The sequence below is a fragment of the Cryptomeria japonica genome, chromosome 1 (assembly GCF_030272615.1).
Source record: "Cryptomeria japonica chromosome 1, Sugi_1.0, whole genome shotgun sequence".
Classification (NCBI taxonomy): domain Eukaryota; kingdom Viridiplantae; phylum Streptophyta; class Pinopsida; order Cupressales; family Cupressaceae; genus Cryptomeria; species Cryptomeria japonica.
In genome coordinates this window covers 622,882,914-622,907,844 of record NC_081405.1, presented here as the reverse complement: position 1 = coordinate 622,907,844, position 24,931 = coordinate 622,882,914, and the positions used below count along the sequence as shown (strand labels likewise).

General features: G+C 38.2%; 2 protein-coding genes across 2 annotated transcripts; both read left to right on the top strand.

Annotated features, from left to right (window-relative positions):
- The first annotated feature begins 3,606 nt into the window (after nt 1–3,606).
- LOC131070253 (peroxidase 12-like) lies at nt 3,607–4,134 on the top strand. The gene has a single exon (XM_058005762.1). The coding sequence runs from the start codon at nt 3,607–3,609 to the stop codon at nt 4,132–4,134; it is 528 nt and encodes a 175-aa protein (XP_057861745.1).
- An 8,324-nt stretch (nt 4,135–12,458) lies between these two features.
- Nucleotides 12,459–12,986, top strand: LOC131070254 (peroxidase 12-like). Its single transcript, XM_058005763.2, has one exon. It carries the CDS (start codon nt 12,459–12,461, stop codon nt 12,984–12,986), a length of 528 nt encoding a protein of 175 aa, XP_057861746.2.
- The last annotated feature ends 11,945 nt before the right edge of the window (nt 12,987–24,931 follow it).

The following is a 24,931-nucleotide window of genomic DNA, read 5'->3' as shown; positions in this document are numbered from 1 at the left end:
TTGATAATCTTTCTTTTTTGAAAGATATGCACAATGTTAATTCAGAAAATTGTAATGGTACACATGATTGCGATGAAGATATAGCACACATGGATGGACAAAAGTTTATGGAATCTCACATGGAACAACAAAGTGCAATGCAAGTCCAGAAGATTGCAGAACTTAAGAAAGCTCTTGAAGTTGTGGATAAGAAAGTTCAAATGTTGGAGAGCCTTCGAGCTGTTGATGAAGACCTTCTGAAATATATTGAAGAGGATTCTTCGGAAAAGGACTGTGAATTGAATGTTTGTATACTTGATGAACATGCTGATCTAACAGATGGTTTTATGACACAAAGATTTAGTGAACATGCTAAAAACTCATCAAATGAAGTAAATTGCAGCGATGTTCATGTTCATTCTTTGGCTGATGACGAGTGTTCAATTGGTGAAGAAGATCAGTTGTGGCAAGATAAGTATGACTATCTTGATTTTCAGAATGATAGTAATAGGATGAAATTTGATGGATGTGAAACATGGAAAACTAATGATTGTTCCAGCCACGTTTCAATTTCTTCTTTGTCCGATGAAAATGATTATGATGATCGGATAGATGGTGTCTTTAGCAATTTTACTAATGTTTTATTCAATGCTGATATAGATACGGACCGGCCGCTTCAATGTCATAATGTTCATAAGGGGGTTCTTCATTTTGTTTCTAACCCTTTGTATGAAGAAATAATTGATCAGCCAAATGTTGTAAATGATGAACCGGTCCATAATACTGATGGAATTCCGAACAGCAATAGCATATGTTCTGAAAACTTATTTCTTGATGAAAGTAAGAGGCATGGCTTATGTGATGACCATTTAAAACCACAAATGAAAGTGTTTCAGGTGGATGTGAGCCTGAAAGAGAAAGAGTTAGCTGAGGATTTGCTTCAGCCGGAGGTATGCATTCTTTTCCATGAATGGGATGTTGAGAATGCAGAGGTTTTCAGTTTGATAAGCAAGGATAGTATGAGGTGTGATCAGCATAGTGAAGTATCACATCTGGATGGTAATGTTCATGTTCCTTGTTTGCATCAGTTGGTTAGTAGTGTCCCTCACTCTATTGATTTAAATGATAATAAGGTATGCGCTGATAGGAACTACAATGTTGAAAATGAGTGTTTTATTTTTCAAGTTCAGCATGATGATGTCCTTGGAAATGATAGAGTTGAGTGGGACAGTGAAAGGTATGTCAGCTTGTGGGAACGCCTCTATGGTGATTTGTCTCATGATTTTACTTGTGTTGAAATGGTGTGTGATCACAAAGTTCAAAATCAGACCAAAGGTATGCACACTAGTTGTTTCAGTAATGAGACAAAAGAGGTTGATTATAATGATCATGCTCAGTTGTTACTAGAAGGTGCCTTTGTTTTGATCAATATGTCAGGTGATGAGAATCAGATTTTTAACAGAGGTAAATGTATGTAAGTGGAGCAGCTTGTATTAGTTGTTAGCATGTTTGTATATCTTGTACAGTCGCTTTGCTTCAGTTGTGTGGTTTTCAATAAGGTGCCCTGTTGTTTGGGTAGAATAAGGAAGCCCTGTTTTGAGAAGAGAAGAATTGAGAGAAGAATGATCCGTTTTTGGGTGGTCTGCTTAAGCAAAGATATTTGGATTCTTGTGTTGATCTTGCAATCAACCATCCCCAGTCAGAGCCACTGTTGGGAGTATTTAAAACTGAGTCAAGTTTATAGGCCTATTTCAAAATTTTGATCTGCATGTCAGAAAAGTACCTAAATAAGTCAGTTTGAATGCCTAGTTAGCAAGGGGGTAAAATGGAGCCAGTTGATTTTCAGAGGGTAAGGCTCGATATTCATGTCCCACACCTTTCATTTGGCCTATTCAGTGATGTGCAACTTTCAGAATTTAGTTTGGATAAGTTTACTAGGTACCCATTTCGAGGGGTGAGCTGAAAGTGCATTTTAGGCACAAATGCAAATTTTATGGAATAGCCTTCTTTGAGCGATTACATCTTTTTCCCTATTGATCGTCATGGAGAAATTCAAAATGGATTCAATTATATGCATAAATGTGAGTCAGCCTGCAAAATTTCAAGTCCTAATGAATCCGTTTGCTCAGTTTTCAAAGCTCAATCCGTTTGTAGTTTATGATGTTTGCACACGTGCAAAAATGTCCGGGTGAGCGTCATGTCAGAATGTTTGTTCCGGGCTAATGTTGGTATAAATGGTGAGCTACGTTTCAAATTTCAAGGCTTTATCAATCCGTTTGATCGGTTTTCAAAAGAGCTCATTTTGCCATCAAATTCAGTTATCCGCACTTCCAGTGTTAGATCAGTTAATGTAGCCATTTTGGTGAGCGCGCCGTTTGCATCCTGTCAGTCTGGTGATTGAACTGAGAATTCAAAGATTTAATATGTACTTAAAGGTACCTATGTTCCAAATTTGAGGGCCTACGGAGGTTGTTTGGTATTTTTAAGAAAGGCATCATGTGTTGCCAGAACATTGACTTCATCAGGTCCGCAGTGTCGACAAAGCCAGTTGGCCATTTTCGGAAATTAATATCTCTTCCCTCGGGACTCATCTTGAGAAACCATTTGGTAGATATCATCCTTGTATATCAAAGTACATGCCTGTCAGACGGCGAGCTCCAGAAAGGTGTTTTGACCACATTGAAAATTACGTCTTCGCGATTAAATGCAAAAATTGTGGCGTAATCGCCTGGAGGTTGTAAAATTCAGTTTGATGATCCAAAATGATGCTGATCATTTCCAGAGGTATGTTTGAGGTCAGTGAAGCATTCCAGAGGCCAGTTGCTTGAAAACGAAAATTTTTTTAGTCGGACCCACTTTGGGGCCCGACCTGGCTCATGCTTATGCATTATTTATTTATTTTTTTTTTTGTGGCGAACTGTTCTTGTTTCATGGCAATGCATTTTCCCATGCCTTGGCCGTCGCATCACCAACATCATTATTCAAATGCTTCGACTTCTTTCAACGAATGTAATGGTATGCAATCTCCCAAGGATAGATATATACAAGTATGCAAAATCTCTATGGAGAGGTTTGAAGGAAATTACAGAAACGTTTCAGAACCAAAGTTTATTGAAGCACAGTGCAAGTGCAAGCATGAAATACTCTCCTATATTATGGATTAAATTTGAGTGTGCTAGATTGAGGAGAGTATTTACATGAAGATTTCCATTAAAGTGCAATGGTAGATCAAAACCAAGAGCTCTATGTGGTCTTCCCATTCTCTTTGCTGTGTGTGGTTTGAGAAAAGAGATCAGTAAAAAACATTTAAACAATGGCAAATTGCATTAATTTCCTTCTCCTCACGTACCCCCAAATAGACCTCCAAGGCAGCGTGGTGGCCAAAGTAGTTTGTAGGAGATTTTGCTGTCCACATAGTGAAGAAAAGGGGGTGCAGATCGAAGATTATAAAGCAACCAACAGCCAATCTTCTCCTTCTACGCAGGCATGTTTGAAGTTATAAATAAATTAAAGCAGCCAGCTTTCAAAACTTAGTAAATTCTTTTCCCTGCGTGGATGTAATGGCAAGGAAAGCAAGCACTTGTGGCATCTGTGAGAATGTAAATCTCCCTTCAGTTTGTGCAAATAATGGGTATCTCTCATTGCACGTCCTTCGCCTACAGACTTTACCCAACACAGGATTCCACTTTGAATGAAAGTTTTGCAGAGGAACTTTACCTCACATGCCCGTCTTCTACCACTGTCAACACCACTAATCTGGACATTCGCACTCCAAATTTGTTCGACAACAAGTACTACGTGCATCTAGAGAATGGTGAAGTATTGTTTGCATTTGATGAGAGCCTCTCCACTGATTCCCGCAGTAGTGAAATAGTTGCAAGCTTTGCAACAAATGAGACTCTCTTCTTCGAAAGATTTGTGGCTGCCATGGTAAAGATGGTTCAGCTTGATGATGCTGTGGCTGGGGAATGTCCATTTTGTGGGGAGTTGATGATAAAGGAGGTCTCCTTGCGTTCTATTATGCCCGAGGAAATAGAGCATGTAATGTCATCATTACTGTTTGCTGTTTTATGGAACACAGACTTGCTTTTCATTAGTCTAAGTCATGACTCATCATCGACTGGTTTCATAGACTGCTATAATGGGCATCAATAAGTAATATTATAAAAAATGAAATCAGTATAATGGATGGTTCACGAGAATAATGCAAGCATTTCCCTCTCTGATCACGAGAGTATGGTTTAGCATAAGAGCTGTCTGGGAGAATTGTTCAAAGTCATGTCTTTGATAGCTACGATAAGCTTTGAGTCAGATTGGTATAGCTTAAATAATTTGTAAAATGTTATGTGATTTATTTGGGATGAATGCATGGCTTACAAATCCAAGTTTGAGTTCGGCAACGGTCTAGTATACACCTTTATGACCATGTAGCTACATTTCAATCAGCTGAAGATATGAAGACTGAGTCTAACATGGATCTACCTGGAGACAACGGGGAATATGCTATTTCCCTAAAATGCTCCTGTTTCACCTGAGCAGTGAATATTTGGTCTTTTTATGCAGTATTGAGGATTTGAACTGAGAATCAACACAGTTTGCAAGCATGTGCAGGTATACAGTACGCCATAATGCTCACTGTGAATAGTGTTTAGAGTATGGCGTGATGAATGAAGGGCCATGAGGTAACATGCTTAGTAAGATGTAACCCAAAGACACCATTGCAGGGCAAGGAGGAGAGCAAATACATCCAAATTGCCCTGGCAAATGAAACTTCTAAACAGTCACCCAGAGAACTCTTCAAAGATGAAGCTCCAGGCTTAACATCATTATCCCACATGCACTGGGAAGTGTTCTTTTTTAATGTTTATATGCAAAAGCGCACAGTAACATAATGTCTAAGCCTTAAAGGCTTTTGACACAAGGTGCCCGTGGGCGCCCAAGGTGGGTCCATGCGTGAGCACGTTTCTCGAGGAAAAGGAAGAGTTGACTGGACAAAAACTAAGTGGACCCCACGCAGGCACGCTTCCCGAGGCAAACGGGCGGAATTTTGCAGACGAAGGCAGGGTTAACGAGCGAGCATGTTCGAGAGAGATCGACGGCTCGTGCTATTTCGCGAAGGAAGATGCACGAAGTTTAAACCCAGCGAAATAGCGAAAATGAACGTGAGCCATCCACGTGTCGTGATAGGTGGCAGTTCAGCAGGCGGGTCCCGGTGAGGTGGCATCCAGTGGCGATGACGTGGCATACGAGTAAGCAATCCAGTGGCGATGACGTGGCGGTCAAGTGGCAAAGGATGAGGTGTCATCCCAGGTGGCGCCTAGTAGACTTCATCGACCAATCAGATCCCGCCACGTGGCAAGACGTCAGAGCACAAATGGAGGCAAAAATTTAAATTTAAAATTGTTTATTATATAGTTTAGACTATATAAATAAATGAAAAATTTAAATGTTTGAGCATATTTGGGAATTAATTCGCCCAGGACTCAATTTTGTGCCAAAGTGTAAAGTGTTATATATTTTCGGAAAGCTCTCGGAGCGGGGAATCCGATTATGAAGTTAATTTTGGCAAGTGTGGGATATTTTGGATGCAATTTTTACGGGAACAAAATTCAGTTAGGGAGGAGAGACACTTGGCAATTTTCAGTTGTGAATTTGTTTTTCTTCCCTCCTCTTTTTATTCCCCATTCTTCTCAGTTGTAAGGGTTCCAGAATTCTGTGAGAAGGGCTCGAATTTTCATGGCTTCCAATTTTGAGCATTCTTGAAGATTGTACAGGGCAGGGCTTTTCCTTCAGTAATGGAGTTCAATTCTTGCTATAGGTGTTTTTAGTTGCAGGGTCTTGTTTATGTAAGGCATACATAAATTCACACAGGATTGTCTCTAGATTTGTATTTCCATTTTATCAAATCAGATCCTCAAGGAGGATGAAATTTGTTATCTCAAGGAGATAGTTATGATTGTTTGTAGGGATTCTTCAAGGAAGGATTTAAATTCTACAATAAATCATAAAAAATGGAATATAGTTTCAAGATCTGATGATTTTGTGAATGATCTTAGTAATGCATTTATGCAAGGCATTAATGCATGAATATTTAACAATGAAGATGGATTTGCAATTGAAGCTTTCATTTATAGTCTGATGTATGACTCTGTTTCCCTTGGATAAGGCACTGATCTTGCAATTAAAGGGGTTCTCAAACCAATTTAAAATCCAATCAGAATACCTTTAGTTTGTGTTATGTTTTGAAATGTTTTATCTATCTCATGCTCAAGTATAGTTAAGTTTTATGTGTAGATCTAGCCCATCTGCAATAAACTACTTGTTTTGGAGCTTTAGTGAGATCTATCTGTTTATGTTGATGCTGTCATAGGTGTGTAATAGGTTTAATTCTAAGCATCAAAGGTATACCCGCCTAGGTTTTGCAGAGCCTGAAGAGTAGAAGGATTCATATCCTTGTCATGTTGTCCAAGCTCTGAAGTTCTTCATAGATTGAATTGGCTACTTCATAGATCAATTGCAGGTGTTCTTGGGTTATCACTTTTGGTGAACAACAAAAATGGCGACTCTGCTGGGGAGTAAATGAACTATCAAGAGCCTCTGGTTAAGAAATAATTAATTCATATAAGGTTGAGATTATACCATCCGAGTCACCACAACAAAAATGGTGACTTTGCTGGGGAATATGAAATTTAAAGAGTCTCTGGTTGAAAATTTTGTTTCACATATAATTGAGTCTGCCTATTGAGAATGCACAGAGTTGAAAATGTCTTTTATGGTTGAGGGATTTAGTATTATGTTCTGGGTTGTAATGTTATTGTCTGCTATTAGAGAAAGTTTCTTGTGAAGAATCAGAGAAAATATACATTGTTCAGAGTTGTAAGAGGTTCTTACAGCTATTTATGAATTCTCCCCAATGTCATAATTGGGTGGCGACTCTAGTCTCTGTACCAGTGCTTGAAGGAAGATTGTATTCCAGGACTTTCACAAGATTGGTTGATAATCTTATGAATCATATTAAGATGCAGATGGATCTAAGTAGCAGATGCTCAGACATGGTGCTTTCATCATAAAAGTGTTATAAAGTAGATGCAGTAAAAGATTTAAGTCACACATAACTCTGTGGTTCATACCAGTGTTAAATAGCCTGGAAGGTGTTGATTGCAGCGAGATCGAAGGAGTAACAAAGAATTGAATAAGTGTTGAGTGGCGTTCTGCTGTTCAAACTATCCTCTATGCAAGAGGTGGCGACTCTGTGATAAAAGACCGTGCTAAAGGTGAAGTAAATCTTCAGATCTACAAGTTTTATAGCTGCAAATCTCCAGGTATTTTCAAAGGATTCAAATGCAAAACAATTTCCTCTAAAAATTTGAAGTACTAAAATAGTTTTCCCATTTAGTGAACAGCACTAGTAAAGAGGGAAAGAGGGGATTTCAAAGTCCATTTGCATATTTATTCTACTGAAATGTCCAGAGTATATGTTCTTCTGTTATAGTATGCAAATTTGGAAAAAGTTCTGTATCAAGCAATGTTATGAACAGTTTCAGTATAAGGATTTGTGCTTGAAGTGTTTCATTCTTTTATCCGAGGTTGTATATCATTTGTAGAAGTAGGAAGAAATGTGTAGTAAAGATTTTCAACCTTGTGTATTTCCACATAGAGCCATGCCTGGTGAAGTGTCACAACCATATAATAGGAGAAGTTTCATCATGAACCATTATGCTGCTCTAAATTTCAGAGATATTCCAGGTTACCCAAATCCCATACCCACAGAAATCAGAAAGTATTTGCCCATATTCAGTGGGAAGAAATCAGAATTAGCATGTCAACATTTGAAAAGATTTTCAGATTTGATAGGAGAGTTTGAAATTTGTCAAGAAGATGTATGCATGAAATTGTTTATTCAATCATTAAAAGAAGATGCAAGAGATTGGTTCTCTTTTTTGCCAGAGAATTCTATTACCTCATGGGAAGAATTGGTTTCAGATTTCATGGATCAATTCGATGAGAAGGTGAGTGATTCTGACTTGCTGAAAGAATTCACCTGTATACAAATCAGGGAAGATGAATTGGTACCAACATTCAATATCCGATTTTCACAAGCTTTGTCCAAAATTTCCAGAAAGTATAAACTTGATGATAAAGTATGTCTGGATGTTTATATGAGTGCATTTGATGAGAAGATGGGTTTCCTATTGAGAAACAAAGAACCCAAAACCTTGTATGAACCTTTAACACAGCTAGGGATATGGAAAATAACTTGAAATTTGGGATAGCTAAGAGGTTTGTGTCTGTTGTGGTTTCTTGTCAAAGCACCTTCAATGGTGAAATATCATGTGAGTCTCAGCAAATCATTCCGTGTCTAGGTGCATCAAGCTCTGCAGTTCCAAATGGCTTTTATGATGCATGTGTTTCAGATTTAAATGAGAGTCAAGAACCTTTGCTGTTAATGCCGGTTGTCTCTCGCAGTAGTGATGGAATGATCAGTGGGAAGCATTGTGAAAATGTTGATACAGAGACAGATATGTACAAGGGATATGTACCATTTGATTTGTATGCCGGTTATGTTGATTATGTGGCTGCTAATTACCAAGTGAATTATGCATCTCTCCAGGATAATATTGGTGAAAATAATGATGGTGATGACCATCAATCTTTACATGCTGCTGATGTATTTGATGTTGAAATACCAAATACAGAGGGATTACTAAGTGTTGCTATTTGTGCAAGTGAAAGTGTGCAATATGATGAAAATCAGAATTGTTTGGTGCGAACAATAGCTGATCCTCTTTTAAACATTGATGATGTCAATTGTGTTGAGGATGAAGTAAATGTTTTTTCAAATTTCACTTCAGATTTTGCTTCTTGTAATCATGTTGATAATCTTTCTTTTTTGAAAGATATGCACAATGTTAATTCAGAAAATTGTAATGGTACACATGATTGCGATGAAGATATAGCACACATGGATGGACAAAAGTTTATGGAATCTCACATGGAACAACAAAGTGCAATGCAAGTCCAGAAGATTGCAGAACTTAAGAAAGCTCTTGAAGTTGTGGATAAGAAAGTTCAAATGTTGGAGAGCCTTCGAGCTGTTGATGAAGACCTTCTGAAATATAGTGAAGAGGATTCTTCGGAAAAGGACTGTGAATTGAATGTTTGTATACTTGATGAACATGCTGATCTAACAGATGGTTTTATGACACAAAGATTTAGTGAACATGCTAAAAACTCATCAAATGAAGTAAATTGCAGCGATGTTCATGTTCATTCTTTGGCTGATGACGAGTGTTCAATTGGTGAAGAAGATCAGTTGTGGCAAGATAAGTATGACTATCTTGATTTTCAGAATGATAGTAATAGGATGAAATTTGATGGATGTGAAACATGGAAAACTAATGATTGTTCCAGCCACGTTTCAATTTCTTCTTTGTCCGATCAAAATGATTATGATGATCGGATAGATGGTGTCTTTAGAAATTTTACTAATGTTTTATTCAATGCTGATATAGATACGGACCGGCCGCTTCAATGTCATAATGTTCATAAGGGGGTTCTTCATTTTGTTTCTAACCCTTTGTATGAAGAAATAATTGATCAGCCAAATGTTGTAAATGATGAACCGGTCCATAATACTGATGGAATTCCGAACAGCAAGAGCATATGTTCTGAAAACTTATTTCTTGATGAAAGTAAGAGGCATGGATTATGTGATGACCATTTAAAACCACAAATGAAAGTGTTTCAGGTGGATGTGAGCCTGAAAGAGAAAGAGTTAGCTGAGGATTTGCTTCAGCCGGAGGTATGCATTCTTTTCCATGAATGGGATGTTGAGAATGCAGAGGTTTTCAGTTTGATAAGCAAGGATAGTATGAGGTGTGATCAGCATAGTGAAGTATCACATCTGGATGGTAATGTTCATGTTCCTTGTTTGCATCAGTTGGTTAGTAGTGTCCCTCACTCTATTGATTTAAATGATAATAAGGTATGCGCTGATAGGAACTACAATGTTGAAAATGAGTGTTTTATTTTTCAAGTTCAGCATGATGATGTCCTTGGAAATGATAGAGTTGAGTGGGACAGTGAAAGGTATGTCAGCTTGTGGGAATGCCTCTATGGTGATTTGTCTCATGATTTTACTTGTGTTGAAATGGTGTGTGATCACAAAGTTCAAAATCAGACCAAAGGTATGCACACTAGTTGTTTCAGTAATGAGACAAAAGAGGTTGATTATAATGATCATGCTCAGTTGTTACTAGAAGGTGCCTTTGTTTTGATCAATATGTCAGGTGATGAGAATCAGATTTTTAACAGAGGTAAATGTATGTAAGTGGAGCAGCTTGTATTAGTTGTTAGCATGTTTGTATATCTTGTACAGTCGCTTTGCTTCAGTTGTGTGGTTTTCAATAAGGTGCCCTGTTGTTTGGGTGGAATAAGGAAGCCCTGTTTTGAGAAGAGAAGAATTGAGAGAAGAATGATCCGTTTTTGGGTGGTCTGCTTAACCAAAGATATTTGGATTCTTGTGTTGATCTTGCAATCAACCATCCCCAGTCAGAGCCACTGTTGGGAGTATTTAAAACTAAGTCAAGTTTATAGGCCTATTTCAAAATTTTGCTCTGCATGTCAGAAAAGTACCTAAATAAGTCAGTTTGAATGCCTAGTTAGCAAGGGGGTAAAATGGAGCCAGTTGATTTTCAGAGGGTAAGGCTCGAGATTCATGTCCCACACCTTTCATTTGGCCTATTCAGTGATGTGCAACTTTCAGAATTTAGTTAGGATAAGTTTACTAGGTACCCATTTCGAGGGGTGAGCTGAAAGTGCATTTTAGGCACAAATGCAAATTTTATGGAATAGCCTTCTTTGAGCGATTACATCTTTTTCCCTATTGATCTTCATGGAGAAATTCAAAATGGATTCAATTATATGCATAAATGTGAGTCAGCCTGCAAAATTTCAAGTCCTAATGAATCCGTTTGCTCAGTTTTCAAAGCTCAATCCGTTTGTAGTTTATGATGTTTGCACACGTGTAAAAATGTCCGGGTGAGCGTCATGTCAGAATGTTTGTTCCGGGCTAATGTTGGTATAAATGGTGAGGTATGTTTCAAATTTCAAGGCTTTATCAATCCGTTTGATCGGTTTTCAAAAGAGCTCATTTTGCCATCAAATTCAGTTATCCGCACTTCCAGTGTTAGATCAGTTAATGTAGCCATTTTGGTGAGCGCGCCGTTTGCATCCTGTCAGTCTGGTGATTGAACTGAGAATTCAAAGATTTAATATGTACTTAAAGGTACCTATGTTCCAAATTTGAGGGCATACGGAGGTCGTTTGGTATTTTTAAGAAAGGCATCATGTGTTGCCAGAACATTGACTTCATCAGGTCCGCAGTGTCGACAAAGCCAGTTGGCCGTTTTCGAAAATTAATATCTCTTCCCTCGGGACTCATCTTGAGAAACCATTTTTTAGATATCATCCTTGTATATCAAAGTACATGCCTGTCAGACGGTGAGCTCCAGAAATTTGTTTTGACCACATTGAAAATTACGTCTTCGCGATTAAATGCGAAAATTGTGGCGTAATCGCCTGGAGGTTGTAAAATTCAGTCTGATGATCCAAAATGATGCTGATCATTTCCAGAGGTATGTTTGAGGTCAGTGAAGAATTCCAGAGGCCAGTTGCTTGAAAACGAAAATTTTTTTAGTCGGACCCACTTTGGGGCCCGACCTGGCTCATGCTTATGCATTATTTATTTATTTATTTTTTTGTGGCGAACTGTTCTTGTTTCATGGCAATGCATTTTCCCATGCCTTGACCGTCGCATCACCAACATCATTATTCAAATGCTTCGACTTCTTTCAACGAATGTAATGGTATGCAATCTCCCAGGGATAGATATATACAAGTATGCAAAATCTCTATGGAGAGGTTTGAAGGAAATTAGAGAAACGTTTCAGAACCAAAGTTTATTGAAGCACAGTGCAAGTGCAAGCATGAAATACTCTCCTATATTATGGATTAAATTTGAGTGTGCTAGATTGAGGAGAGTATTTACATGAAGATTTCCATTAAAGTGCAATGGTAGATCAAAACCAAGAGCTCTATGTGGACTTCCCATTCTCTTTGCTGTGTGTGGTTTGAGAAAAGAGATCAGTAAAAAACATTTAAACAATGGCAAATTGCATTAATTTCCTTCTCCTCACGTACCCCCAAATAGACCTCCAAGGCAGCGTGGTGGCCAAAGTAGTTTGTAGGAGATTTTGCTGTCCACATAGTGAAGAAAAGGGGGTGCAGATCGAAGATTATAAAGCAACCAACAACCAATCTTCTCCTTCTACGCAGGCATGTTTGAAGTTATAAATAAATTAAAGCAGCCAGCTTTCAAAACTTAGTAAATTATTTTCCCTGTGTGGATGTAATGGCAAGGAAAGCAAGCACTTGTGGCATCTGTGAGAATGTAAATCTCCCTTCAGTTTGTGCAAATCATGGGTATCTCTCATTGCACGTCCTTCGCCTACAGACTTTACCCAAAACAGGATTCCACTCTGAATGAGAGTTTTGCAGAGGAACTTTACCTCACATGCCCGTCTTCTACCACTGTCAACACCACTAATCTGGACATTCGCACTCCAAACTTGTTCGACAACAAGTACTACGTGAATCTAGAGAATGGTGAAGTATTGTTTGCATTTGATGAGAGCCTCTCCACTGATTCCCGCAGTAGTGAAATAGTTGCAAGCTTTGCAACAAATGAGACTCTCTTCTTCGAAAGATTTGTGGCTGCCATGGTAAAGATGGTTCAGCTTGATGATGCTGTGGCTGGGGAATGTCCATTTTGTGGGGAGTTGATGATAAAGGAGGTCTCCTTGCGTTCTATTATGCCCGAGGAAATAGAGCATGTAATGTCATCATTACTGTTTGCTGTTTTATGGAACACAGACTTGCTTTTCATTAGTCTAAGTCATGACTCATCATCGACTGGTTTCATAGATTGCTATAATGGGCATCAATAAGTAATATTATAAAAAATGAAATCAGTATAATGGATGGTTCACGAGAATAATGCAAGCATTTCCCTCTCTGATCACGAGAGTATGGTTTAGCATAAAGAGCTGTCTGGGAGAATTGTTCAAAGTCATGTCTTTGATAGCTACGATCAGCTTTGAGTCAGATTGGTATAGCTTAAATAATTTGTAAAATGTTATGTGATTTATTTGGGATGAATGCATGGCTTACAAATCCAAGTTTGAGTTCGGCAACGGTCTAGTATACACCTTTATGACCATGTAGCTACATTTCAATCAGCTGAAGATATGAAGACTGAGTCTAACATGGATCTACCTGGAGACAACAGGGAATATGCTATTTCCCTAAAATGCTCCTGTTTCACCTGAGCAGTGAATATTTGGTCTTTTTATGCAGTATTGAGGATTTGAACTGAGAATCAACATAGTTTGCAAGCATGTGCAGGTATACAGTACGCCATAATGCTCGCTGTGAATAGTGTTTAGAGTATGGCGTGATGAATGAAGGGCCATGAGGTAACATGCTTAGTAAGATGTAACCCAAAGACTCCATTGCGGGGCAAGGAGGAGAGCAAATACAACCAAATTTCCCTGGCAAACGAAACTTCTAAACAGTCACCCAGAGAACTCTTCAATGATGAAGCTCCAGGCTTAACATCATTATCCCACATGCACTGGGAAGTGTTCTTTTTTAATGTTTATATGCAAAAGCGCACAGTAACATAATGTCTAAGCCTTAAAGGCTTTTGACACAAGGTGCCCGTGGGCGCCCAAGGTGGGTCCATGCGTGAGCACGTTTCCTGAGGCGAAGGAAGAGTTGATTGGACAAAAACTAAGTGGACCCCACGCAGGCACGCTTCCCGAGGCAAACAGTTGGAATTTTGTAGACGAAGGCAAGATTAACGAGCGAGCATGTTCGAGAGAGATCGACGGCTCGTGCTATTTCGCGAAGGAAGATGCACGAAGTTTAAACCCAGCGAAATAGCGAAAATGAACGTGAGCCGTCCACGTGTCGTGATAGGTGGCAGTTCAGCAGGCGGGTCCCAGTGAGGTGGCATCCAGTGGCGATGACGTGGCATACGAGTAAGCAATCCAGTGGCGATGACGTGGCGGTCAAGTGGCAAAGGATGAGGTGTCATCCCAAGTGGTGCCTAGTAGACTTCATCGACCAATCAGATCCCGCCACGTGGCAAGACGTCAAAGCACAAATGGAGGCAAAAATTTAAATTTAAAATTGTTTATTATATAGTTTAGACTATATAAATAAATGAAAAATTTAAATGTTTGAGCATATTTGGGAATTAATTCGCCCAGGACTCAATTTTGGGCCAAAGTGTAAAGTGGTATATATTTTCGGAAAGCTCTCGGAGCGGGGAATCCGATTATGAAGTTAATTTTGGAAAATGTGGGATATTTTGGATGCAGTTTTCATGGGAACAAAATTCAGTTAGGGAGGAGAGACACTTGGCAATTTTCAGTTGTGAATTTGTTTTTCTTCCCTCCTCTTTTTATTCCCCATTCTTCTCAGTTGTAAGGGTTCCAGAATTCTGTGAGAAGGGCTCCAGTTTTCATGGCTTTCAATTTTGAGCATTCTTGAAGATTGTACAGGGCAGGGCTTTTCCTTCAGTAATGGAGTTCAATTCTTGCTATAGGTGTTTTTAGTTGCAGGGTCTTGTGTATGTAAGGCATACATAAATTCACACAGGATTGTCTCTAGATTTGTATTTCCATTTTATCAAATCAGATCCTCAAGGAGGATGAAATTTGTTATCTCAAGGAGATAGTTATGATTGTTTGTAGGGATTCTTCAAGGAAGGATTTAAATTCTACAATAAATCATAAAAAATGGAATATATTTTCAAGATCTGATGATTTTGTGAATGATCTTAGTAATGCATTTATGCAAGGCATTAATGCATGAATATTTAATAATGAAGATGGATTTGCAATCGAAGCTTTCATTTATAGTTTGATGTATGACTCTGTTTCCCTTGGATAAGGCACTGATCTTGCAATTAAAGGGGTTCTCAAACCAATTTAAAATCCAATCAGAATACCTTTAGTTTGTGTTATGTTTTGAAATGTTTTATCTATCTCATGCTCAAGTATAGTTAAGTTTTATGTGTAGATCTAGCCCATCTACAATAAACTACTTGTTTTGGAGCTTTAGTGAGATCTATCTGTTTATGTTGATGCTGTCATAGGTGTGTAATAGGTTTAATTCTAAGCATCAAAGGTATACCCGCCTAGGTTTTGCAGAGCCTGAAGAGTAGAAGGATTCATATCCTTGTCATGTTGTCCAAGCCCTGAAGTTCTTCATAGATTGAATTGGCTACTTCATAGATCAATTGCAGGTGTTCTTGGGTTATCACTTTTGATGAACAACAGACCGACTCACATTAGTGGGAATTTGATTCTGTACAGCTTAACACTTCAGTTGAGGAAGACACATCACCACCTCCACCACGCAAAGACATCCATGTTTACAGAGAAGCACAAATAAAGACCACTTGGGTTCCTAAACTAGAAACATCTTCCACAGACCCTATGTCTCATCCTTCGCCTGATTCTGACAGAGAGAGTACCATTATTGACCTTCATAATAATGTCTTAACCCTCACTAATACATCTAACACACTTAACCTAATCGATAAAGTAATGCCCATTATCCACTCTGAACTCATCGAATGGAACCAACCAAATTCCCCATGCCTTGACTTCTTCCAAAAGGATGAGGCCATCATTGACTTTTTGGAATTGAGGGATAACCTACCAAGCGGGGATCACAAAGATAGATTCGCCATTGAACTTAATAGTGCAGCATACTTCAAGGTGGATGCCAAACCTTTCAGCTGCAAAAATATAACAATAAAACATGGATCTTCCAGTGAAAACCACACTGTGGCACTATTTGATCCAACAAAAGTAAAAAGAAAGAGTGTATCCAACGGTCAAAACCTCTCTGAGGCTCCTGAGGATGAAGGGTTTGACATTCTCCCTGCTAGTGCACAACAGGAATGATCAACAATTCTCATCGAGGAAACCAAAGAATACAATGTGGGGACTCTTGAAAATCCTCACCTCATACATCTGGCATCTCTTCTCACTCCAGAGGAACAGCCTAAATTTATAGAGTTCTTTCAAAAGTGTCAGATCAACTTTGCATGGTCATATGCAGACATGCCTGGGCTTGATCCTAATTTAGTCATGCATCACCTCACCATAGTAGAAGAAGCCAAACCTGTCAAGCAGAAGCTTCATAAGATGCATCCTCAAATTGCAGTACTAGTCAAAACAGAACTCAAGAAACTCCTAGATGTTGGTTTCATTAGACCAATTGATTATGCAGAATGGATCTCCAACATTGTGCCTGTCGGCAAACCAAAAGGGGGCATCCGTATTTGTACTGACTTCAGAGATCTAAATAAGGCCTGTCCTAAGGATGACTTTCCCCTACCAAATATCGACATCATAGTGGATCTGACAGCAGGACATGCCATGCTTTCACTCATGGATGGCTTTTCAGGATACAATCAAATAAAGATTGCACCAGAGGACCAACATAAGATAGCCTTCACATGTCCATGGGGCACATATTGCTGGAATGTAATGCCCTTCGGTCTAAAGAATGCAGGAGCCACCTATCAAAGAGCAATGACCACCATCTTCCATGACATGATGCATACCATGATGGAAGATTATGTGGATGACTTACTAGCAAAATCACTCACCAGAAAAGGACATCTCCACATCTTAGATAAAATCTTTGATAGACTGGAACAATATCATGTTCGACTCAACCCAAAGAAATGCATCTTTGGAGAAACCTCCGGGAAACTTCTAGGATACATTGTCTCAAGCAAAGGCATTGGGGTTGACCCAGCAAAGGTAAAAGCAATCATGGACATGCCACCTCCAAAGAATATCAGTCAGCTAAGGACACTACAAGGACGGCTTCAATCCATCTGAAGATTCATTGCACAACTGGCTGATAAGTGTCACCCATTTACACATCTGCTACATAAGAACATCCGCTTTCAGTGGGATGCCCGATGCCAACAAGCATTTCAGATGCTTAAAGACTATCTCATGAATCCACCATTGCTAATGCCACCAGATCCAAGTAGACCATTGTTACTTTATATCTCAGCAACAAGTATAGCATTGGGTGTATTACTGGCACAACATAATGCAGAAGGCAAAGAGTGTGTTGTATACTACATCTCTCGCACACTGGCTGGCTATGAACTCAATTACACACCTATTGAGCGAGCTTGCCTAGCAGTGATCTTAGCGGCCACTAAATTGAGGCACTATTTGTTGACACATAAGGTACATCTCATTGCAAAGATTGATCCACTCAAGTATTTACTCAGCAAAGCAGCCTTGACAGGTCGCTTGGCCAAATGGGTGATGATTCTAAGTGAATTTGACATTGAGTATGTAGACCGTAAAGCTATCAAAGGTTAGGTTACTGCAGATCAGTTGGTCGATGCACCACTCACAGGCGATCATCCTCTTATTTCCAATTTTCCAGATGAGGAGATATTCATGATCACAACAGCACAACCATGGAAACTATATTTTGATGGTTCATACACTAGACATGGCTCGGGGGCAGGCATTTTGTTTATCACACCCCAAGGTGATAGCATCCCGAAGTCTTACCGGCTCACATTTCCATGCACCAACAACATAGCAGAATATGAGGCCTTGATCACAGGACTCAGGCTAGCCATACAATGGAAATTACAAGAACTGCAAGTATATGGCGACTCACAACTGGTCATTCGACAAGCAACAGATGAATATCAGACCAAAGATGATAAACTCATGCCATATAAGCAAATAGTGGACACTCTAAAGACATCATTTACTACTATCACTTTTGAGCAGATACCAAGAGATCAGAATCGAGCTGCTGACGCCATGGCTACCATCACATCTCTACTAGATCTTCCACAAAATTCAACACGCTACGAGTTCTTGGTAGAATAGCTTTGGATCCCCGCTTATGATATCCCTGAATCTGAGATGATATGTCGCCTTGTCGGTCCTAAATCCCCATGGTACGGTGAGTTCTACACCTATCTTCGCGATCACACCCTTCCTCCCAACCAATCAAATAACCAACGTAAAACCTTCATTCGCCAAACTGCTCGATATACCATTATTGCCGAAACCCTATACCGATGCGGTCTTGATGGTACTCTCCTTCGATGTTTGGAACAAGGTGAGATAAAAAAGGCTTTGGAAGAGGTCCATGAAGGAATTTTTGGGACTCACTCAAGTGGTCCATCACTAGCCAAGAAACTCCTGTGCAATGGATACTATTGGCCATCTATGGAAAAGGATTCCTACTACTTTGTCAGAAAATGCAAGAAATGTCAAGTTCATGGTGACCTGATACATGCACCAGCCCAAGAGCTGCAACCAATCACAACACCATGGCCTTTCTGTCAATGGGGCCTTGACCTTGTGGGTAAGATTCATCCATCTTCATCCAATAGCCATAAATGCATTATTACCACCACCGAATATTTCACAAAGTGGATCGAAGCTGTTCCACCTACCCAAGTCACCGGCAAGCAGATCGCCTCATTCATCCTCAACTACATCATCTGCCGGTATGGTGTGCCCATGTCCATCATCACAGATAATGGTCTCCCTTTCAAAAATCAAGATATCCATGAACTTTGTGAGAAATTTCATATCCAACACCACTTTTCCACCCCCTATTACCCACAAGGCAATGGTCAGGCCGAAGCATCCAATAAAAACATATTAAGAATCCTCAAAAAGACAGTCAATGATGCTGGTCGTGATTGGCATGTTCAACTAAATCCAGCGCTATGGGCATATCGAACTAGCATTCGAACCCCTACAGGTGCAACTCCTTATTCATTGGTCTATGGTGCAGAAGCTATCTTGCCTATTGAGGTCGAGATACCATCATTACGGGTTTCCTTGCACAATCTCATCGATGATGAAGCCTACAGAGTATCCCATCTTCAGGACTTAGAGTTACTTTATGAGAAATGACAAGCTGCATACAATCACCTCAAAGCCTATCAGCAGCGCATGAGCAGAAGCTACAATCACTGAGTTAGACCTCGTACATTTGAGGTAGGTGATCTTGTTCTTCGAGAGAATCCTCGCAACCAACCAAACAGAGAACATCAGGGCAAGTTTGAATCAAACTGGCTGGGCCCATATGTTGTCACTGCTGTATTCAGATCCGAGGCATATCAGTTGGCTACTTCAGAAGGAGAATTGCTCGCAGATCCAATTAATAGCATGCACCTCAAATGGTTTTATACCTAAGCTATATAGAGCATCAGGCTCCCCTGCATATCAGAAAATACCAAAAACATTCAGAAAAATGTCCTGAAGAAAATACAAGAACATTAAAAAAAGTAAATAAAAATCATGCATCCAAACGGTGAACAACCACTCCGGTGGCACCTTGGGTAAGTACGATGGTGAAAACCTGGAAAATAGGCGCCACTCATAAAGGCTATGGCTCCATTGTCTTTCAGACTTGTTGCGATCACATCTACTTCATACATACATCCATCCATCCATCAACCATGGCTTTTTATTCTTCTGCAATTATGATAGTACTCCATACATCTTGCATCCCACTTTTTCATAGTCATGTCTAAACTGGGGGCAATGCCTTTAACCTATTGATGGAAGTGGATTCTACATTGTCTTGTGATTCATTAAAGTTCTTCATTTAAAACTATCTCACCAAATCCAAAACCATTCAAAACAAATTCAAAATCCAAAAACATTCAAAACACTTCAAAATCCAAAAATATTCAAAAAACATCTCACAAAATCCAAAAACATCAGAAAACATCAAAAAATCAAACAAAAAAAAAAAACATGGCAATACATTGTACATACCCATCTGAGCAGATCCCAAACAAACATTGCGACATACTCCAAACACATGACCACTTATCAATCAAACCAAACAGTCAATTTCAAACACACAAACTGTCTTCAACAAGGATGTATCCTTCCTTACCAAAACAAAGACAAAAGTGACGTTTTCTTTGACAAGAAAATTATGTTAAGCTATCAAATACTTGGTTGATTTGTGAGTACAATCGTTTGTTTATCTGTATCAGGATCTTGCAACATTGTTTTGTATCGTTTGTGCATTATTTCCGATGAAGTTCTAGGGCATGTACTAATGGTGTCTACGTGGGAAGTTCACCAACCTACGTGATCTTATGCCAAATGCAGTCATAGATCATTATGGCTTGCTGACTATAGCGTATACCTCGACCATATGGGCATGCACCATTACCAAGGATCCTTATTCTTTATTCTTTACGTATATACTATTTGTTTGCAGGTACAATGCTCTTCCTTTGGTTCTTCCTACCTCATCCAAACTAGATAAAGGTTTTTAGCTCATAGTATGGTATGCACTTGTCTCAGGATATGATCAGCCTAAGATCAAGGAGGACGATCCAAGTCATGCATGAAAGGAGATAATCATTGTCTGTTTCGCAAGCAATACTCAGGTCAACTAGATCCATTATATCAAGTTGCTTGTATTAACTTGCTATATCAAAATCCATGTAAGAAATACTCTGGTCATCTTGAATCATTATGTCAAGTTGCTTGTATTTTCTTACAACATTTTAAAGCTCAATGATGAAAAATAAAGCACCATGGATCATCATTCCATCTCATTTGTATATATTGCATTCCATTGCATTCCATCCATCCATACATTCATAATAGTTGCATATCATGCATACATAGTCATAATAATGCATACTCTATTTTCCTCTTCTTCCATAGGAATGACTCATAGGTTCTCCATTTCTTCTATCTAACATCGAACCCACCCCCCCTCACCCTCCCCATCTTGATAATCAGCATCACATACCCTACATAGTTTCCCAATCAACCCAATCAAGCCACGTTCATCACCATCCATCTCTAAATAGGAGAGATTGTGTTTCCTATCCTAAGTCATCCAATAAGTCAAGAAAGTTACTCTATTTGCATAGGTACATCAACTCACGCACACCTAGACTATCAACAGATACTCTGATCAAGTATCTTCGGGTCTAAACAGGTAATCGATTATGGAAAACCTAGACTACAACAGGCATTTATCATAATGACCTAGTCTCAACGGGGCTGCTATGATTCACCACAATCATCCATCCCACGCACACACTATCAATTGATCAACCAATCAAACACAATCCAATGGACAATTACATCAATTGTCTAAGTCTCAATGAGTATTTTGCTTCATATACCTTGACTTCATCGGGCAATTACATCAATTGTCTAAGTCACATCAGGTCACTTTGATTCACTTACTCAGACTTTATCATGTCCAAGCAACCAATTGACATCAACTGTCATGCTTTGACTTGACCGGGGCAATTAAACCGATTGCACCAGATTGTCCAACCAATTTTGATCAATTGTATAGCATCAATCCAAACCCCACACTACATCTGCTATGTATCTCTTGCATGACCTCAGGGTACCCACTGGCTTGTTGTTTCTTCATATTCACTCCATTTTCTCCCATTCTTTCATCATTAGTTCTAATTTCTTCTATTCTACCTCCCCTCCACTTTTCATTTTTTTTCGAGAGACCGCCCGATTTTTCAAAAAAAAAAAAAATAATAATAATAATAATAAAATTCAGCCCATCTCTCGAGGGGGCATACCACCCATTAAATTTACATTTTATGGGGCATTTCTTCACACCTATTTTTCTTTCTTTGAAACGACGCGATAAACCGCACCGTCTCAAAGAGGGGCGAATGTAGTCACATAAATCTGTCCACTTAATTAAATGAATACTTAGTATTTATTTGATTATTTAACCATCAATTAATGAATTAATTAAATTAATATTTAATTAATTCATATTAACCCTATTCTCCTATTAATTAAATAAATTATTCAATTTATTTGATTTAATTCACTTAACCAAATTCAGACCATTAATTAAATAAATAAATCATATTTGTTTAATTAAATCTTCTCTCACATTTAAATAAATTAATATTTATTTAAATCCCCCAAAATTCCACCTCTCACATTTAAATAAATTAACATTTATTTAAATCACCTTTATCCTCTACCCACTTGTATTTTCCTATAAAAGCAAGTTGCACAACTATTTTAAATAAATCATTTATTTAAATCACCTTTATCCTCTACCCACTTGCATTTTCCAACAAATGCAAGTTGCACAATTATTTTAAATAAATAATTTATTTAAATCACCTTTATCCTCCACCCACTTGTATTTTCCTACAAAAGCAAGTTGCACAACTATTTTAAATAAATTATTTATTTAAAATCCTATTTATCCTCACCCACTTGAAACCTTCAATGGTTTCCCTTAAAGTCTTCAAAACTTGATGGCTTTAAAGTTTTCAAACTTGATGGCTTCCTTCTATAGTCTTCTTAAGACTTTAATGGTTTTCCTTAAAGTCTTCAAGCCTTTAATCATTTCCCTCAAAGTTTTCAAGCATTTTAATGCTTTATCTTCATTTTTCTCATTTAAATAAATTAATATTTATTTAAATATTTATCCAAATGCAAATTACACCATTTAATTGAAATAAATGATTTTATTTTAATTGAAAATACCAAAATTTCTCCCACTTGCATTTTCCTACAAAATCCACTTGCATGCCTAAACCCCTTCTAGAATTTTCTAATCACTTCCTAATTAACCTAATCCATCCCCTAAACTTTGTCACATTCCTAAGCAAAAGGGAAGTCACTTCTCAAACCCTCAAAGTCTTTGATAACCATTAAAGGCTTTCAACCTTCAACCACTAAATGGCTCAAAGTCTTTGATAACCATTGAAGGCTTTCAACCTTCAACCACTTAATCCCCAAAGTCTCCAATAACCATTAATGGTTACCTCAAACCCTCCCACATGGTTAAAACATTTGTTTTGACTCAACCTCTACCCAACCCAAAGGTCTCATCAGGCCATTAATGCTTTGACTATGATTATCTCTTAAACATTTGCACAAAGGTTTATCCTTGGATTAACTCTTAATCCAGTGGGTAATCTTAATTTGGACTTGACCCTTAGCCTCTAGATAACCATGAGGTCTTCTCAGGCCTTTAATGCCTCCAACCTCTTCTCTCAACCCAATTCTATGTTGACACTTGTCACCATTTTATTGGTGCCAATTGTGCACATGGATCCCCAACTTTCAAACTTGGCCCTTGATTAAACCATTCAATCTTAACCCTTCATTTCCCCATTTCTTCTATAAATAGAACCCTTCTCCTCAAGCAAAAGAGAAGCATTAGAGTATTGTTGTTATATTGGTATTAGCATAGAGCTTTTTCATAGCATCACTATCTACACTTGCATAGCATTTGCTTATCATATTCAATTATCTTGAATCTCCATATGGCATCCATGGCTAGTGCTAAAAGCTGAGAGCTACACTCATTTGGGACTTGGAGAGGAGAGGAACAAGGGAGGAGCAACTATGAGCATATTGATTAGCTATTTTATTCTATGTTTATATGTTTTCTATTTCATGCTTAATATCTCTCTTGATATGCCGGTTTAGGATAATGTTTTGTTGCTAACACTAACGTTTGTTTCTTGTGCTCTTGTGTGTGTTGCCATCAAACAGATTTTCTAATCCTTTTTGCAGAGCATAAAAAATAATCCAGCAATAAAGATTATATGCATTCTCTTATGACAATAAAGATGATGCAATATTTTCATCATAATAGACATGACTCTCTATAGCAAAGCTTTCTCACGTAGAAACCCTTACATGTTCTTGCATGGTTAAAGATAGATTCTTTTAGGGGACCAAACAAACATTCCCACATGTCTTGTGCTCATGATGCATGAATCTCCATGTGAAACTAACCTGGAACTGTCTTCTATGGTGTTAAAATCTAGTAACAACAATGAATATATAACATAGAAGGCACGCTCTTGTTGAAGATGATATCATAGATCCAAACTCCATCAATACTCCTTGCGATCTTTAAAAAAAACCTAGATGCTACAACAATTGCAAACCTTTGTGAAAAAAGACATAATTTGTAACGAACCCCTAATAGCTCAACTTGTCTTATTAGAAGTAAACCTTCTCTTGAAACATGTCCATGGTTCTTTGATACTTTTGGCACTTTTAAAGTTTAAGAAATCTTATTAAATGCTCAAGACACTTATAAAAGAAAAGACATTTTATCAAACCTTTAATTTTAAAGGAACTTTCAAACCTTTTAAAACCCTCAAAATGGACCAAGACCCCTTACAATAACACCAACTATTTCTTAGCACCATTGAACAACTAACTAAACAAAAAATAATTAAGAAGACTAAAACCAACAACTAATTGTGCTTCAACACTTGAAGAAAACACAGCTAACAATTTATCCAACAACACTTATTCTAACTAAAAGACTGTCCTAACCTAACCTAACAAATAGTAATGAACCTCAAATAAATCATTAACTAGTTCTTTGAAATTGCTACCTTTTCTCTTCAATTTACAATACTTCACATGTTTATGAGTGGCCAAGAGGAGATGAAGAAGTGATGAATGTTTAACTAGATGTTGTAATGCCTCTTGAAGAAACAAATAAAATTCACTTACCCACTTATATTGGTTGTACATGTTACTATTTTAGAGTGGATATGTAAGTTGGTTTTGATCTGCTTCAGTTGTAACCTCATGGTTGGCTGCGAGCATGACTTGTGGTGTCTTACTTGTGTGTGTGAAAAGTGGACCTGTATATATATCTAGAATACACAACACTTCAATTAAGTCATTACATGTATGGTTAGACAGATATAAGCATGAATAATAAAACCATAACAAAATGACCCATTGTCTTCTAAAAGATGTAAGTATAAGATTGCTCTCAGATTTGTATATGC